General features: G+C 32.7%; 1 protein-coding gene across 3 annotated transcripts; it reads left to right on the forward strand.

Annotated features, from left to right (window-relative positions):
* LOC109335056 (probable low-specificity L-threonine aldolase 1) lies at positions 2,210-17,423 on the forward strand. Of its 3 annotated transcripts, XM_019571101.1 has the most exons (12): positions 2,210-2,312; positions 2,729-2,821; positions 2,932-3,385; positions 3,743-3,854; positions 4,673-4,723; positions 4,864-4,935; positions 5,024-5,156; positions 5,263-5,318; positions 5,482-5,582; positions 5,719-5,785; positions 5,898-5,959; positions 6,074-6,090. In XM_019571101.1, exons 2-11 carry the CDS (start codon positions 2,800-2,802, stop codon positions 5,934-5,936), a joined length of 1,107 nt encoding a protein of 368 aa, XP_019426646.1. In that variant the 5' UTR covers positions 2,210-2,312; positions 2,729-2,799; the 3' UTR covers positions 5,937-5,959; positions 6,074-6,090. The 3 variants fall into 3 exon arrangements, with proteins under 3 accessions (XP_019426646.1, XP_019426647.1, XP_019426645.1); XM_019571100.1 differs by lacking the exon at positions 2,210-2,312 and having other exon boundaries at positions 2,527-2,821; positions 5,898-5,952; positions 6,068-6,086; XM_019571102.1 differs by lacking the exons at positions 2,210-2,312; positions 5,719-5,785; positions 5,898-5,959; positions 6,074-6,090 and adding an exon at positions 17,412-17,423 and having other exon boundaries at positions 2,523-2,821; positions 5,482-5,636.

A 17,497-nucleotide genomic window follows, 5' to 3' on the forward strand; every position in this document is an offset into this window, starting at 1 on the left:
TATATATATATATATATACCTCATACATATACTTTAACAAATTGCAAAAACTGTGAATTAAAAAGTCAATGTCCAATAGTAAGACCTTAGTGCACATATAATATACATATTACATAACAGAGTCATAAAAGTTAATGCAATGTTCATGCACAGATCTGAATATATACTTCAACACATGTTTCAATGATTCATAATACAAATTACTCATAATTCAAATAAGCGGAAGCAGATAAAAGTTATCCTCATTATTCCTAAATATCCAATTTTCATAACCAATAGCGGAAGCATAAAAATCATCAAGTTTAAAACATTAGGGTTCATAAAAAATTGGGGGTGGGGGGAAACATCTTTAATGGAGAACCATAAAATTCAGAACCTAAAGCTCTGATACCACTTGTTAGATATTTCCCGATGATTGGTGAAATACAAATCTTAGGATCTTGAATATCATGATTCACACACATAATACAAAACAAGGATACAAAGTCATACCTGAATCCTTGAATCCATGTTCTCTGATCTACTTCTTTGATATACATTTTGAAAAAGTTTTTAGTATGATGTTCTTCCTCAACCAAATCCTGAATTCCGTTTGGGATTCGTTTTCTCTCTGATGAGGAGAGATGAAAACTATTTGTGATTCGGTGTATTGAGGATCATAACCTTCCTTATGCGTTAACTTATAGGGTTCTCATTATCCCCTATGAGTTAACATGATGGGTATCCACCCATTAAGTCCATATCCGTTGTCAACTTTTAGAAATCTAAGACGTGTCAGTAATTAGATCACTTATAGTGTAACCCCGAAAATAAATAACTAATATTATTGTATCAGATATATGATGCATACATTAATTAAAAATTATAAATTTCTAACAGTTTTATCTAATTACATGCATGTATTGAAAATTGAAAATAAGGTAGTTTTATCCGATTCTACACAAGTTTTATTATATTTTTATTTTTAATTGAATAGGCTAATCAGATTGATTGAATCACTAATTTTAAACTAATTGAGTCAAACTAAATTATTAATTATTCTAATATTGATGTAAGACCAAGTTAATAACCAATAGGTTAAGTGTTTAATTTATCTTCAACCAATTTTTATAATATTGGGTTGAATGCTAAAAATACAAACAACTATGTTGTGTGAATACTAGTAATAAATGAAGAGTTTAATAGTTCGATTTGACTATCACATCCTGAAAAAAAAAATCTTAATCAAAATCAAAGTGAATGAATATTTTTTGTAATCCCAAAACGAAATAAGTGAAGAGGCATGTCGTGGAAATGTCACAGAAAATGTCACCAATGCTGTTGATTTGGACCTCTCACCAGTCACCACGCATGATTGTTAATTGGACACTAGCGGCAAGTCACCTTTTTTGCTGTCACCAGCTCTGAAAATAATGTGTTGATATATATATATATATATATATATATTCATTATCACAATCCTTATTTGAAATAGGATTGATATTTTATTTGAGTGAAAGGTAATACAATTCATTGAATAGTATATGATAAACACAAAAAACTTTTACATTTTTTCCGTACATGAATATTAAACTCCTAATTTTTATGAGTAGTAGTACATGAGGTAAGTGGTTCAATTCACACATCCCGAACATGTTAAATCAATCCATCGCAAAGGTGAGCGTTTGATTGAGAAAAAAGATAAAACGAACAAAATGTATGGGCATACCAATGACAGGCCATATTCATCCAAACTGCATGATAGTTACCAAAATTATCTCATGCAATCTGTACCCAAAAAAATACTATACCATAAACTAACTATTAGTTCAAGTGAGATATGTATAATTTCTTATGACTTTAGATTTAAATTTTATGGATAAAAAAATATTCATTCAAAAGAACTAATCTCACATACATGTGAATATTTTTAGCTTGAATATGATTGTTTTTAATGCGTGCGTATAGATATATGTAGGGAAAAAAATACTACACCATAAAATAATAAAATGAAAAAAGAAAAAACGTTGGAATGATCAACTATAATTAATTTCTAATTAACTAGTTTCTAAAAATCACGTTGTGAGACACTGACCATGAACAATAACATTCAAACCTTCACTGTTGAACTTTCATTCCCGATATTATAAAAATCTGCCTATAATAAAAATTATTAATCACCTAAAAAAATATATATTTCCTATGGTCAATATAATAAATGTTTAGACAATTAACCTTTGCATGCAGTTCAGCTTATAGTATAAGTTGAAGTGCAGATACATCTCAATCGTACTTGGGTCACTTGCAAAGTTGCAATCTTATTGGAGTATCTGGTAAATTGACTCATCTTAAACTAATGCTTTTCTGCTTTATCATGGCACCACTTTGCTGTTCCTTTCTCACCCATTCACTGTTTATCTTTAGAAGCAACAAAGACTGCAACTTTTTCGTTGGCTTTCGTTTAAACCCGTGTTTTTGTTAGAAGAGTTTGATAATGTAATGTTTTATTTCATTCTATCTCTTTAATTATTTGTATTTTTTGTGCGTTTTCTTAGCTTGATTTTTATACTCAGTATAATTGCTCAATTTAGTTTCTATTCTTTGGGAATTTACACGTTTTCAAGTCCTTTTTTAATAATAAAAAAATAGCATGGATTGCGGAGACTACTACTCACCTATAGATTTTTAGTTCATAGATTTTTGCGAAAGCTATGATTTTGATCGAAAATATCAATCTTTTGCACCTTAGGAAACTTGGGTTTTTGTCTTCTCCCCTGTAATTTGCTAGTGTTATTGAATTTGAATCCGAGCTATACAACAATGGTGGCAAATAAATTTCACTGTAAGCATCATTTTGTGCAAAATTTGTGATTTGAGTTCTTCTTAAATTGCCGTTTGTTGTTTTGCTAAATTGAAGTGTTGATAGGACTTCTACATTTTGGAATTGTTTAGTTCTAGAGACAATGGTGACTAGAATAGTGGATCTTCGTTCAGACACAGTGACAAAGCCAACCGAGGCAATGCGGGCTGCTATGGCAATTGCCGAGGTTGATGACGATGTACTAGGCGGTGATCCAACAGCGATTCGCTTAGAATCGGAAATGGCAAAGATAACGGGCAAGGAAGAAGCACTTTTTGTACCATCAGGCACTATGGGGAACCTTATTAGTGTGCTCGTACATTGCGATATTAGGGGAAGTGAAGTTATTCTCGGCGACAATTGCCATATCCATATTTATGAGAATGGAGGTATTTCAACTATTGGAGGGGTGCATCCAAGAACAGTGAAGAATAATGATGATGGAACAATGGATATCGACTTGATTGAGGCCGCTATCAGGGATCCAATGGGGGAAATAGTATATCCAACCACCAGGCTTATTTGCTTGGAAAATAGTCATGCAAAGTAAACAACTTTTTCTTTTATCTCCACTTCCATATTGATCTTAATACTACTTTAGTTTACATTTTACGTCTTACACATGTGTCTTTCATATTTCTGTTGTCTGTAAATGACTCCTTTTTTACAATTATTGATAACCTTTTCTTAGGTTATATTTTGATTGTTGGGGTGTTGTTATGTGCTTGAAGAGTACTATATTCTATTTAGTGTTATAGTCGTTTGCAATCACTACAACAAAGGCATTAAAAGGATTCCGTGTTTTCAGTTTGATAATGTGCCTTTGGGTTTTAGAAATCCCTTCCTTTCTTAAATTGATTCAAATTTGCAGTTGAACTATGACTGATATTTCCCTGAATACAGCTCTGGTGGGAAATGCCTTTCAGCCGAATATACAGACAGAGTTGGAGAGCTAGCTAAGAGGCATGGACTGAAACTTCACATTGATGGTGCCCGTATATTTAACGCATCAGTTGTAAGTAAATTTCTGCCATACTTCTGATATTTTTAAAAGCTTAATGGTGAAGCCAGCGAGATAGATCACCAACAAGGCATAGCACTGTTGGTAGATGAATGGGTTCCTTACGCATGATGTCAAGGGTTCAATAACTCACGTATGTATGAGAAAGTCTTTGTTGATAGAGAAAAAACTCACTTTGGTGATCTCTGTGCCTCAAAGGGATTAATCTATGACTATCAGTTGAGGGAGACATGGTGCACAACAAAATACAAAAAAGCTAATGAGCTAGATCTTTCCTGAGTAAATATTTTCACTTTTGTAAATAATAAATGCCAACAACAGATCTCCAATATTTAACATAAAAGTGACAGAATCATTTCATACATCTTGGTCTGGCTCTATTAATTGCAATGAAATGTTCAATGCCTTACACTTCAAGGGGATTGTGTGAGCCACAATAGTATTTACTATTCAGAGTTGGATCAGCTGGAAATGACCAATAGAGTTACTACCTTTGTTTGCGATGCTAGGGAAGTAATTTTTATCATGTTTGTTCCCTGACCCTCGCTGTTATTTCATGCACTTGTTTAGTATGAAATGGCCTATGCATTTAACCCCTTCGCTGTGTCTTTTCCAATGAATTCATTTGGTTTATTTTTGTTTTGAAATTTATTTCTCTTATTGTCACTGCATGAAGTATGAGAATAATATCATGTTTTCTATTTCACATCTAACTTTCACTTGGTGGTTCTTGTTTTATTGCGTTTTTGCTTCCTCTTCCTGCTAACATATAAAAGCAATTGAAATGCTTAACAGAAAACATGGTTTTTCAGGCACTTGGTGTTCCCATAGACAGGCTTGTCCGGGCAGCTGATTCAGTTTCAGTATGTTTTTCTTTTCTTTTACTCTTTTACCTAAAGATTCGGTAGCATTCTTGGCACTGGCAAAAGTTTCAGAGGACTAATTCTATTAATATTTCAAATCAAACTATCCATCTTGTGATTCTTTTGAATATTTGAATTAGGTTTGCCTATCTAAAGGTCTCGGGGCTCCAGTTGGATCTGTTATTGTTGGCTCCAAGAGCTTTATCAACAAGGTAGTTCAAGAATTTTGGGGGGTAATTAATAATGGCCATATTCCTCTATGAAGACTTCGATATTTAAGCCTTGTTTATCTATTTTTAGGCTAGAATTCTCCGAAAAACCTTAGGTGGTGGAATGCGACAGATTGGCATCCTTTGCGCTGCTGCACTTGTTGCCTTAAGGGACAATGTTAGGAACCTTGAAAGTGATCACAGGAATGCTAAACTTTTGGCTGGTAAATTTCACACAATTTACATAATGCCACTTGCCATTCTAGTCTGACGGGTCAAATTCTGCACTTCTTTCCTTTTAAACTTCATTAGTTTTTCTGTTCTTTTCAGATGGGTTGAATGCAATTAATGGACTGAGAGTTGATGGTCCTGTGGAGACTAACATTGTGAGTATTTAATAGTGTAACTTGTTTTTTACTACTACATTATTATTATTGTAACTTGCTCATTCCATTTTGTCTTGATTATTAAAGCATCTTGAAAGTGCTATAAAAAATATATATACTATCCTAACAATCAAATTTTCTCACCCTCTCTCTCTGATTCTAGATATTTGTTGAAATTGAAGAAGGATCACACCTTAATGCAGGAAAGATATGGAAGGGCTTAGAAGAACATGGCATTCTTCTAATGTCGCAGAGCATATCAAGGTCCTGTTTTCCCTTAACAAAACATTCAGTATGTTATAAATAATTGAAATAATTGTTGATTTTAAAATCAAGCCAGGTCCATTTGTTATGTGAGATTATCATGTCGCAGGCTAATGACAGTGTTTAATGATTCCAGGTTGAGAATTGTGCTCCACCACCAAATATCTGCAAGTGATGTACAATACACTTTGTCTTGCTTTCAGGTGACTTATTATTTATAATGGGTCCAATATGCTTTGTTCTTTTCGTTTAACTCGCACATATTTTACTCCATATATTAGAAGATGAAACTCATTTTTTTGTTAAACGATGCAGAAAGTTGTTAAGGGAGTGCAAACTGAAAAGGGCAACTAGTGGAAGAATTTCAATAGCTTTCCATCTTGCAAATAAAGCATATCCTATCTAGACAAAATTATTGAAACGATACCTTTATTTCCATGTCTCCCGACCACATTATCACCTACTTTTATTTCACGTTTCTGTATTGTCAACATGCTGCCAGATTACATTCAAAAGTGTAACATTTTAACCAATCAATTGTCTTTGTCAATTTTTGTTTTCTTTAATGTAACTCTAATGAACGCAAGAGGATTATGTTTTTGTGATGAGAAATTCAACGCAATAACAATGAAAACTCTTACAGAATATATGTTGTGGATAGTAATTTCCCCAACTAGTTAGAATCAATGAGGAGCAATAACAAATAATGTGTAACTAAGAACATTCAAGGGACACCAGAATTTTAATGTGGAAAACCTTTCCAATATGGGAAGTAAAAATCACGGGCACAAGTTAGTCAATCAAACTCTACTATAATAAAAATAGGAATTAAAGAGTATCTCTAAAATACAACACAAAATATGCTCAACAATACGACGTACCCAGAGCAACAAGCTTGAAAATGAGAACATAAAGATGCTGAAAAAACCAGAAAAATAGCCACTGTAACAGCTCGTTTTCTACCACCTCGGACGTCGTCTCACTGATCCAATGCTGCAGAATGAAGTACTATAAGTTGTGAAAATGCTGTCCAAATTTTAGTTCGATCCAACGGTGAACGAAGATACAGTGGTAAATCTCCCTGCAGTTGCTCTAAGTTATTGTGAGTTGAGTTCTTTCAACTTCTCTCTCACTTTTCTATTGCTTCTTTTTTGCATAAACTGATTTCTCTCCTAATTTATTAGATTAAGTAAGACAAGTGGGTTTTGTCCAACTGTGTCTTTCTCTACATAGGAAATGAGCCTGAATCCAACAAATCTCTCCCTCACAACTATGTGGAGAGAATCGCCAAACTGACAATCTCACAACAAGTTTCAAACTTCCACCTTGATAAAGCCTTAGTCATCATATTAGCACCATTATCATTTATACGAACCTTAGCCAATTCCAACAGCCTAACATCCAAAACATCACGTGTGGACCTATAATGAAAAGTTGAATTCTTCCCAAGATGAATTGTACTTTGACTATCACAAAATAACAAGTATTTGTCTTGGACAAAACCAAACTCCTGCAAGAATTTCTTCACCCAAATCAACTCCTTGCATGCTTCTGTAATGACAATGAATTTTGCCTCAGTAGTGGACAATGCAACGCACTTTTGCAACAAATATTGTCATGCTATAACTCTCCCTGCAAACTTAATCAAGTCACTTGGAGTGGACTTTCTGGAATCAATGTCTTCAGCCATATCATAATCAGTATAGCTCACAAGAGTAGGTTTATCACCTCCAAAATAAAGCCTCAAACTAGAAATACTACAAAGATACCTCAAAATCCATTTCACAGTATTTCAATGTTCTCTACCTGGATTTGACAGAAATATACTAACTGTACCAACATCATGTGTAATATCTGGTCTTTTACACATCATTGCATACATCAAACTTCCCACAGCATATGCATAAGGAACCTGTTGCAAATATGATTTTTCAGCTTTATTTGAAGGATATTCTTTAGCACTCAACTTAAAATGAGTAGCAAGAGGAGTGTTTACCACCTTAGCATTTTCCATCTCGAACTTTTATAACACTCTCTTAATATAGTGTTCTAGTGACAGTCAAAGTTTCTTTTCTTGCCTATCTTGTATGATTCTTATACCAAGAATCTGCTTAGCAATTCCTATATTTTTCATGGCAAATGACTTGTCTAATTGCTTCTTTAAGCTGTCAATCATGGAAATATTTTTCTCAACAATAAGCATGTCATCAACATAAAATAACAAGATGATGAAATCACCATCCACAAACTTTCTACTGAAGACACAATGATCAAAAGTAGTCTTCTTGTAGCATTGCTCACACATAACAAACTTAAAATTCTTGTACCATTATCATGGAGCCTACTTTAAACCATACAGAATCTTTCTCAGCCTACACATATAGTCTTCTTTCCCTTAAACAAGAAAATCATCAGGTTGTTTCATATAAATCTATTCCTTCAAATCACCATGAAGGAAAACCATTTTTACATTTGCTCTATCTCCAAATCAAGAGTATCAGTTAAACTTAATACAATTCTAATAGATGACATCTTCACCACAGGAGAAAAAATCTCACTAAAATCAACATCATTTCTCTGTCTAAAACCTTTAACCACCAATTTGATTTTATATATTGGAGATGTAGAATTACTTTCTTGTTTCACCTTGTAAATTCACATGTTTTCCAAAACCTTCTTCCCTTTTGGCAATTTGACCAAATCAAAAGTGTGGTTATCATGCAATGACTTCATTTCCTCTTGCATTGCATCCAACCACTTCTTTTTTCTTCATTCTTCATGACCTCATGATAATATTCAGGTTCTCCTCCGTTTGTCACAACAACATAGTCATCAGAAGGTACATGTTAGACGGTTTCCTCTGCCTATTAGACATCTGATGTTGAACTTGAGGTAGTTCAAGAGCATCACCAAGATTCTCATTTCATGTTCATCTTCACCAATATCAATGAGAAAATATAATTCATCTCCAAACTGTTGATCACCAACATAATCATATTTCTCACCATTTTGAATGTTATTCTCAACTGTATCCAAATCATGTATAGGCATCCAAAATAGATTAATATCAGACAATCTACTATCTTCCTCGGGTGTAGTATTTTTCATCTTATCAATGTCTTTAATGGTTTGATCTTCCATGAACTTCACATCGCGACTTCTAACAATTTTTTTCTAACAGGATCATACAACCTATAGCCAAATTCATCTTCACTATAACCGATAAAGATGCATTGCCTTGTCTTCGCATCCAACTTGGACCTTTCATCCTTTGGTATATGCAGAAATGTCTTGTAACTGAAGACTCGCAAATGATCATACCTGACATTCTTGCCAAACCAAATCTTCTCTGGCACCTCAGCATTCAGAGCATCTGCAAGACTAAGATTAATAAAATGCACTACCGTGTACAAAGCCTCACCTCAGAAATGTTTAGGTAATTTTGCTTCAGAAAGCATGCATCTAACTCTTTCAACCAAAGTTATGTTCATCCTCTCCGCTAAGTCATTAAGCTGAGGAGTCTTTGGATGAGTCTTTTCATGTCTAATATGTTGCTGCTTGCGATAAATATCAAATGGTTCATAATACTCACGATCATTGGAAGTACGAATGCATTTCAGCTTCTTGCCAGAATGTCTCTCAACCAAAACATGGAATTGTTTCAACTTTTCAAGCACTTGGTCTTTTGTCTTCAAAGCATAGACTCAAAACTTCCATAAACTATCATCAATAGAAGTAAAAAAGTAAAGTGCACCACCAAATAACTTTACCTTCAATGGACCACAAACTTGGGGGATTATGTTTCTTAAAGGATACTCTAGTCTGCTTACCAGTCATGCAATGAGAATATTTCTTCAACTCTTCACTCTTCAATCCTAGATGTACGTCATGTTTGGCTAAACAGTTCAACCCTTTTTCACTAATATGACTGAGTTTGTGGTGCCACAAAGAAGTCTCCATATCCATGTCATTCACATTTTCTTTAGCAACCAAAGCTTTTAGAAATTTTCTCCCCTCTGGCCACAACCAAGTTACCTCTGGTGAGTTTCCATTTCCCAGAACCAAAGTGATTATCATAACTACCATCATCAAGCATTTGCACAAAGATCAAATTGAAACGAACATTTGGAGTATGTTTAACTACTCTCAACACAATTGCACTCCAATGTTGGTATGCAAACAAATACCACTAATACCAACTACCTTTGACAAACCATCATTATCCATCTTCAACACTCTAAAATTACCAGAAGTGTAAGATGTGAAGAACTCCTTCCTTGGTGTAACATGCAGTGTAGCACCACTATCAATTATCCACATACTCTCTTCTGGTAGAATATTAATCGAATCACGGTCACGAAGAATAATAAGATCGTGACAAGTGGCAGTAGTAACGCGATCATCATCACTAGGATTTTTCTCATTCTACTTGTCCTTCTTGTGTTTGTTATCCCTTTTTATTGAAAATAATTCTTATGTATGTGACTTGCTTTGTGACAATAGTGACACTTCACATTCTTGTATCTAGAGTTGGACTTACTTCTTCCTTTTTCTCTACCACCTTTCGGTTCCTTTCTATGACTTTTCCCATATTTTCAGTGACAAACACCTCGGAATGAGATGAAGTACCATGTGCCTTTCTTATCATCCCATCAATAAGAATACTTCACTTTATACCCTTCAAAGAGACAATATCATTAGGGACTGAATTTATAATTGAAACTCGAAACATTTCCCGAGAATCTGGTAGAATATTCACTAGCCATAGTCCCAACACTTCATCATCAAACTTGATACTCGTTCCTAATAATTGATCAAGGATCCCTTGAAAATCATTCAAGTGATCTGAAATAGAAACTCCCTCCTTGTACCTCAAATTAATCAAGGAATTCAACAAGTATAATTTATTATTCCCTAATTTAGAAGCATACAAGGATTCAATTATCTTCTATAAAGATTTTGCATTTTCCTAATTAGCAATGTGATTGTAGACATTGTCTTCTACATATTGCTGAATAAAACCACAAACTTGTTTATGTTCAAAATCATCATACTTGGACTCTGGCTTCTCAGTAGCAAATACAGGAATATGCAAATTCTTCACAAATAATAAACATTTCATTTTTCCTTTCCACAAGTGATAGTTAGTGTCATTCAAACATATCATTCTATGTGTATTTGCCTCCATCATTCAAGTAAGTCAAATAACCTCAAACCCCAAAAAGTTTTGATGCCACTCTGATAGGAAATTTAACAAAATAACAAGGAAAACTCTAACAGAGTATATGCAGGGAATATTAATTTCCTCAAATTGCTAGAATTTATGAGAAACAATAACAAATAATACACTAACTAAGAACACACAAGGGACACCAAAATTTTAACGTGAAAAACTTTCATAACGTGAGAAGTAAAAACCATAGGCATAAGCCAGTCAATCAAGCTCCGCTATAATCAAAATAGGAATACAAGAGTATCTCTTAAATACAGCACAAAATGTGCTCTACAATACAACATACAATAGAGCAACAAGCTTGTAAATGATAACACAAAGTTGTAGAAAAAACCAGAAAAATAGGCACTCTAACAACTCGTTTTCTAACACATCGGACGTCGTCTCACTGATCCAACCGTTCAAAATGAAGTACTATAAGTTGTGAACCTTCTGTTCAAATTTCAGCTCGATCCAACAGTGAATGAAGACGCATAAACTCTGAGTTCTTGCGGGTTGAGTTCTTGCGGGTTGAGTTCTTTCAACTTCTCTCTCACTTTTCTATTGTCTCTTTTTTGCATAAACTGATTTCTCTCATAGCATTATCTGACCTCTATCCATTAGATTGAGTGGGACAAGTGAGCTTTGCCCAACTGGGTTTTTCTCCACATCGGAAGAGAGTCCAAACCTAACATTTTGATGTTCCCTTTATGAATTATTCTTTGATTTTAGCCATTACCCTATGCTAATTTACTAGAAATTGTAGGTTGGCTGTTCCCACCATCCATTTTGTGAGTTAGGAATGATCAAGATGTTAAACTATTTGTACCAAATAAAAGTGAGGATATATTGCAGAACATAATAACACAAAAAATATGTTCAACGAAGATCTTACTTTCTCATAAGTTAGCACTATCCATTGGGGATAAAATAACTCTGAAGTTATTATAACAGCATGCGACTTGAAATAAGGATGAAAGTTAAGAATTGAGGATGTTGTTCATGGCTATTTACGTTAGGGACAAAGTGAGAAGAAGGAAAGAAGTTAACAGAAAAATGGAAGAACAATTGTCATGGCAGTGATAACATATGACATAAAAAAATTAAAGGTAGATTCTTTGTTTTTAAAGGTAGACTCTAACATATGACATAAATTTATGTGGCAGATTCAATCTAATCTATGTTTACAAAACCAGATTCTATTTATTAAGGATGTTTCTTCATTTATTTTTAATGATAAAAATATAATTTTATTATAATTAAAAATGAAATAAGTGTTTATATTTTTATTTATTTTTTGAAGTATTTGTTTTTTTATTTAATGGAGAGGATCTTAACTGTAAAAACAATAATATTTTTTATTTACAAGATGTTGTTACAATAAACTCTAAAACGCTCCAATATTCTGGACGAATTATAATTGTTGGTGTAACGGAAGCGATCGTTGCGCAGCGTTGATCACAAGCAATCAAATAATGTGCATAGAATAAATAGAAGAGAAGAAACAAGAGAATTTGTTAACGGGGTTCTGCCAATTGTGTTTACGTCCCATGAGCGCTGAACGACTACCAAGATATTATTAGAGAATAAAGATTACAAACCCTAGCATATCTATGAGCCCACCTGCCAATGGAGTGTTTCTATTTGGTGCTTATATCCGATGCACATTATAACATGAGACTTTAGTCCAATATATAACATTGATATTCTACTATTCTAATTCTAGACAATGTGGGAGTTCATATAATAACATATTTCAAACATCCCCAATAATCTCCACCTTGATTGAAATAGATGAATATCTCGCTCCTTAGGAAATCTACACAAGAATCTCGACCTTAACAAATATATGACTTCAGATTATTCAATGTCTAATTCTCTTTAATTGCTTATGTACAGCATAGACCTTATGAGTATCCTTGACGATGTTATCAAGAGATTAGCTCTCCAAACTTGTAGTGGAACTTCCCGTACCGTCATCAAATGGAACATGCTGCCTAGCCACCTATTGCTAGAAAGTCTTTCGATATATTGGAATCTGTACACAAAAGTTCACCAACAATGTACTCAGTCAAACTGAACCTTGGGGCTTCATTGGAAAGTCTCAACCGCTATCATCATTGTCTACTCCGACAATCCTAGTTCACAAGAACTATCATATTCCATCATAAGGAGTATACCCACAACACACACCTTGTGTCAATGCTAACTAATGATTGTGTCACATTCATGCATCCAAGTCAATGCCCATGTCACACCCCTGCATCTCTACCAATGCTCGTGTTACAACTTGCATCAAAGTCAATGCCCATGTTACACCCTACATCAAAGTCACTCAATGCCTTTGTGCTTTTATGAATCTGCTAACAATTAACATCATTCACTATGATGTCTCAGACAACCATTAGGATATTCCACTTCTCATCTCAAATGAGAACATTCTCTCAACATTTAGAGAGATATTGTGAGCATCTGTCCCTGGGTCAAACTCAACACATGAGTCCCTATCTCCACCTTGATCTTAACCCAATACATTAACTTATGGGTTTCTGGATCAACACATACATCACCTACACCTCAGTTCCATCATGTTTCCTTCTCCTTCAACTCATCTACTCTATCTTTGTCATTACCTTTGACGCACCTTGTCTAACCATCATGCATTCACTCTCTTTAGCCATTATCTGATGTATGGGTTAAGAACCATCTACCAATTGGCTCTGATACCAATTGTTGGTGCAGTTGAAGCGATCGTTGCGCAATGTTGGTCACAAGCAATCAATTAAAGGCATAGAATAAATAGAAGAGAAGAAACAAGAGAATTTGTTAATGGAGTTTGACCAATTTTGCCTACCTCACCGGGAGCGTTGAGCGACTACTAAAATATTATTAGAGTATAAGAATTACAAACTATAACACATCCATGGACCCACCTGTCCATGAAGTGTTTCTATCTGGTGCTTATATCTGGTGCACATTATAACAAGGGACTTGAGTCCAATAAATAACATTGATATTTTATTTTATTCTAATTCTAGGCAATGTGAGACTTCATATAATAACATATTTCAAACATTCCCAACAATAATTTACATCGACACATAAATAATTTCAAAATATCTCCTTCCTAATCAAAAGCTATTACATATATGCTAGTTGTTACAATGGAGGGATGATGTTACTAATCTAGAATAAAGATTTCAATATATTATTTAAGTCATGAAACACTCTCGTGTGATAGACTAGTTATTTGGGTTGACTTCTTCTCATATAGTTAAGTCCCAACACATTCATTTTCATGACTTTCTTATGATATATATAGATTCTATATATATGTCATGAAATTTCTATCAAGTTTTCCTAATTAATTTTATGAGTTTATTTTTCTTGAGAGAGGTAGCAAGTTTTTGCTTGGATACTATGAGACACCACATATTTTTGCCACCCTTCAAAGCAAATGTAGCAACAATATGAAACATAGCATAGATATCATACTCGAGAACCCTTTTGTTCCCTAGTGATGAAATCAGTGACGAGAGGATTAATGATCTATACATGTATTTAAATGTTATATTCTTTCCATTTTAGGCACAAAGCAAGTTTACTCTAACTACAAGACATAGATCTATCTATTTATTGGTTCCTACTTCCTAGTACAATCACATTACCCTATTCTTTGGACATTCCCAAAATCACCCATGCTGGCCTGCCCCTATTTGTAGGGTTTGAGATTACAAATGCAGGAGCTATGTTTCTTACTTTAACTGGAACAAATCAAATGCCAAGACTTTTACTATTTATGATGATGATAATACCAATACAACCAATTTTAGGAAAACTATTACTCTATCAACAGATGTAAACTCCCGATTAAAACAAACTATATTGATACTCCAAGAATAATTTTTTTAATTTACTCCACATAATGGTTTGAATTAGTGAATTAGATCTAAACCATTGGATTTCCCTGGAATTGATGACTAAGATGAGGAATAAGTTTAAAAAACTTACTCTTGGAGTAAGTGGATCCTCACTCATAGTATAGTTTGTAAGTCTATACTATTTACATATATGTTTTTGGTATAAATAAGTTTTTAATCTAAGGTTTATTTTTAGTCCCCATAAAAAAAATTAGTCACAGTCTCTATAAGATTTGATAGGTGCAAATATAAAAAATAAAAATGACTAATGTTTGGGAGACTGAAGTTTTTATTCTTATCAATAAGCTTGTATATGATGACAATACATTTTTTTCCGGAAATTTGTACCAAATAATAATGACAAATGTGAAATGAAATCAACATCCTATGTCCTATCCTGTATATTATATTTGAGATAATTTTTTAGTGTAATATTAATATATTGTTAGTATAAAAATTTATATGCAATTATTATATTATTCACTATTTATTCATATTATTTTTGGAAGAGTCAACAATAATTTAATACAAATAATATAATGATAATATATTAAACTTATACACTCAACCACAGTCATGTGTCACAGTATCTCTTTCTCGAAAATGAGAATATTATCCACGATTTGATAAACTAGCACTACCTCTTCCCACTCGCAATCTCTTCATAAAAGACTCCAATAAAATATTTTGATGGTTTTTAATTACTTAAATATTGCTTTTAAAATAATAATAATGGATACTAAAATCGTTGCTAAAAATATAGAGAACCACATCGCCACGTGTGATATTTTAAAAACATCATTAAAAAAATCGTCTAAAGATATTATTGTAGTATAGAAAAATCTTCACCCATTACATGAAAGAGGATCTCTCTCATTCTCCAATATTAAATGGTTCAATATTGAATGACAATTATAGTACGTGAATTTTTTTCAACTACTATAATTTAAAATTATATTTCAATTTAAAAAATAAAATAAATTTATATTTATTCTTTTATTTATAATATTTGAGTTATACCCCTTGTATTTGCGCAAAACCAAAGTTGTAAAAACTTAGTCGGACGTCAAATTAGAAAAGGTCTCATATTATATTTAACTGGTTTAAACGGTTAAACCGTTCGGTCTAACGGATGATTTTATACATAATTAATAATTTTTATCCATAAATATATAATTATATGTAAATGTAAAGTTTTATATAATTAATAATTATGTATAATTATATTGAAGTAACATATTTTTATCTTTTTAGACTAGAGTAAAATAAAATATTTGCGTGGTGTTCTATTTTTTAATTTTTTAACTAAATCGTCCGGTTTACTTTCGGGTTAATGCGGTTGAACTGGGTTTAACACAATCAAACCGAAATTTTTCCAGTTCAAAGCGATTCAATCCTAACTCAGTTAAGATTGTAAACTAAAACTATTTTCAAGTTCGGTCAACAGTCAGACCGGTGGGACTATCCAGTCCGGTCCAGTTCCAATAACATTGCGCAAAACAAATTATTTCTCCATAGCCACAGAACAATGGTCACAACTTGATTGATTGATTGATAGCAGGTGAATAGTCGACAACTGTTTTCCAATAATGGCTTCAGAAAAAACATTACAATAATGCACAATTTATCATTTTTAAATATCACTTCTCAAAATAACCTTTTTAAGTAAATATTAAAACAATCCTGTTCAATTTCCAACATATTTTGATTTTTATACTCAAATATTGATTAATTATTACATTAAATAATTAAATTATGTAATGTTATACCAATATTTTATATTTTATTATTTACCCAGATTTTGATCCATGCTAATATATCTACTTTTTTGTTATTCGCCTATTCTCTACGTTTTTACGTATAAAAATCTAGCATGTGTATTTACGGTGTGCGGATAAACATTTTACCGTAAGATTTTTTTTGAAGTAAAATTTACTTTAGATGCGTTTTTTTTTAATTTAAGTAAGAAGTATTCTATTACCTGTATAATAAAAAAACTCCCTCATGATATGTGTCAATCTCTCAAGACATGTGTCAACCTCTCATCAAAACTAAAGGTCCCTCATGACATGTATCAATCTCTCAATGACATGTGTCAATCTCTCAAGAACTCCATCATGACATATGTTAATCTCTCAAGTCCTCATGACATGTGATTTATTTAAAAATAAAAGGAATATGATTACCTATACAATATTAAAATATAATGTTACTATAGCAATATTAAAATAATAATATGAATCATAACATATTATTTGTAGCTATTTTAGAGTTAAATAATATTTATTTTTATACTAATCTTATTTTAGAATCAAATAATAATGAAATTATAAATTTATTGATGATTTTTTTGATTAATAGGATACTACTAACTATATCATGTTATTATGTATGTGTAAAAAACAATGTTGAGAAAGTCGAGCAAGATGTTAAACCAGTAGATGACCCATATTAAGTTTATCCGATTTAAACAGTTAAACCGTATGGTTTGACCGTATGATTTTATATATAATTAATAATTTTTAATAATATGAATACACCGGTAACATATATGGTTTTAACCATGCGAATGCACGAGCAACATACATATTCTTAATCATACATGCACATATAATATGTGTTCTTAATCATGCTGCAAAAAATATCATCCCGTGCAAATGCACGGGTAATTGCTAGTTATCTGTGAAAAAGTAACAGATTGTCCATGATAATTCTATTACATTATGTGGGATAATGATTTTTTATTCGAATTAGGGAAATTTGTTATTTATTTTGTATCATTG

The sequence above is a fragment of the Lupinus angustifolius genome, chromosome LG20, assembly GCF_001865875.1.
Source record: "Lupinus angustifolius cultivar Tanjil chromosome LG20, LupAngTanjil_v1.0, whole genome shotgun sequence".
Lineage (NCBI taxonomy): Eukaryota > Viridiplantae > Streptophyta > Magnoliopsida > Fabales > Fabaceae > Lupinus > Lupinus angustifolius.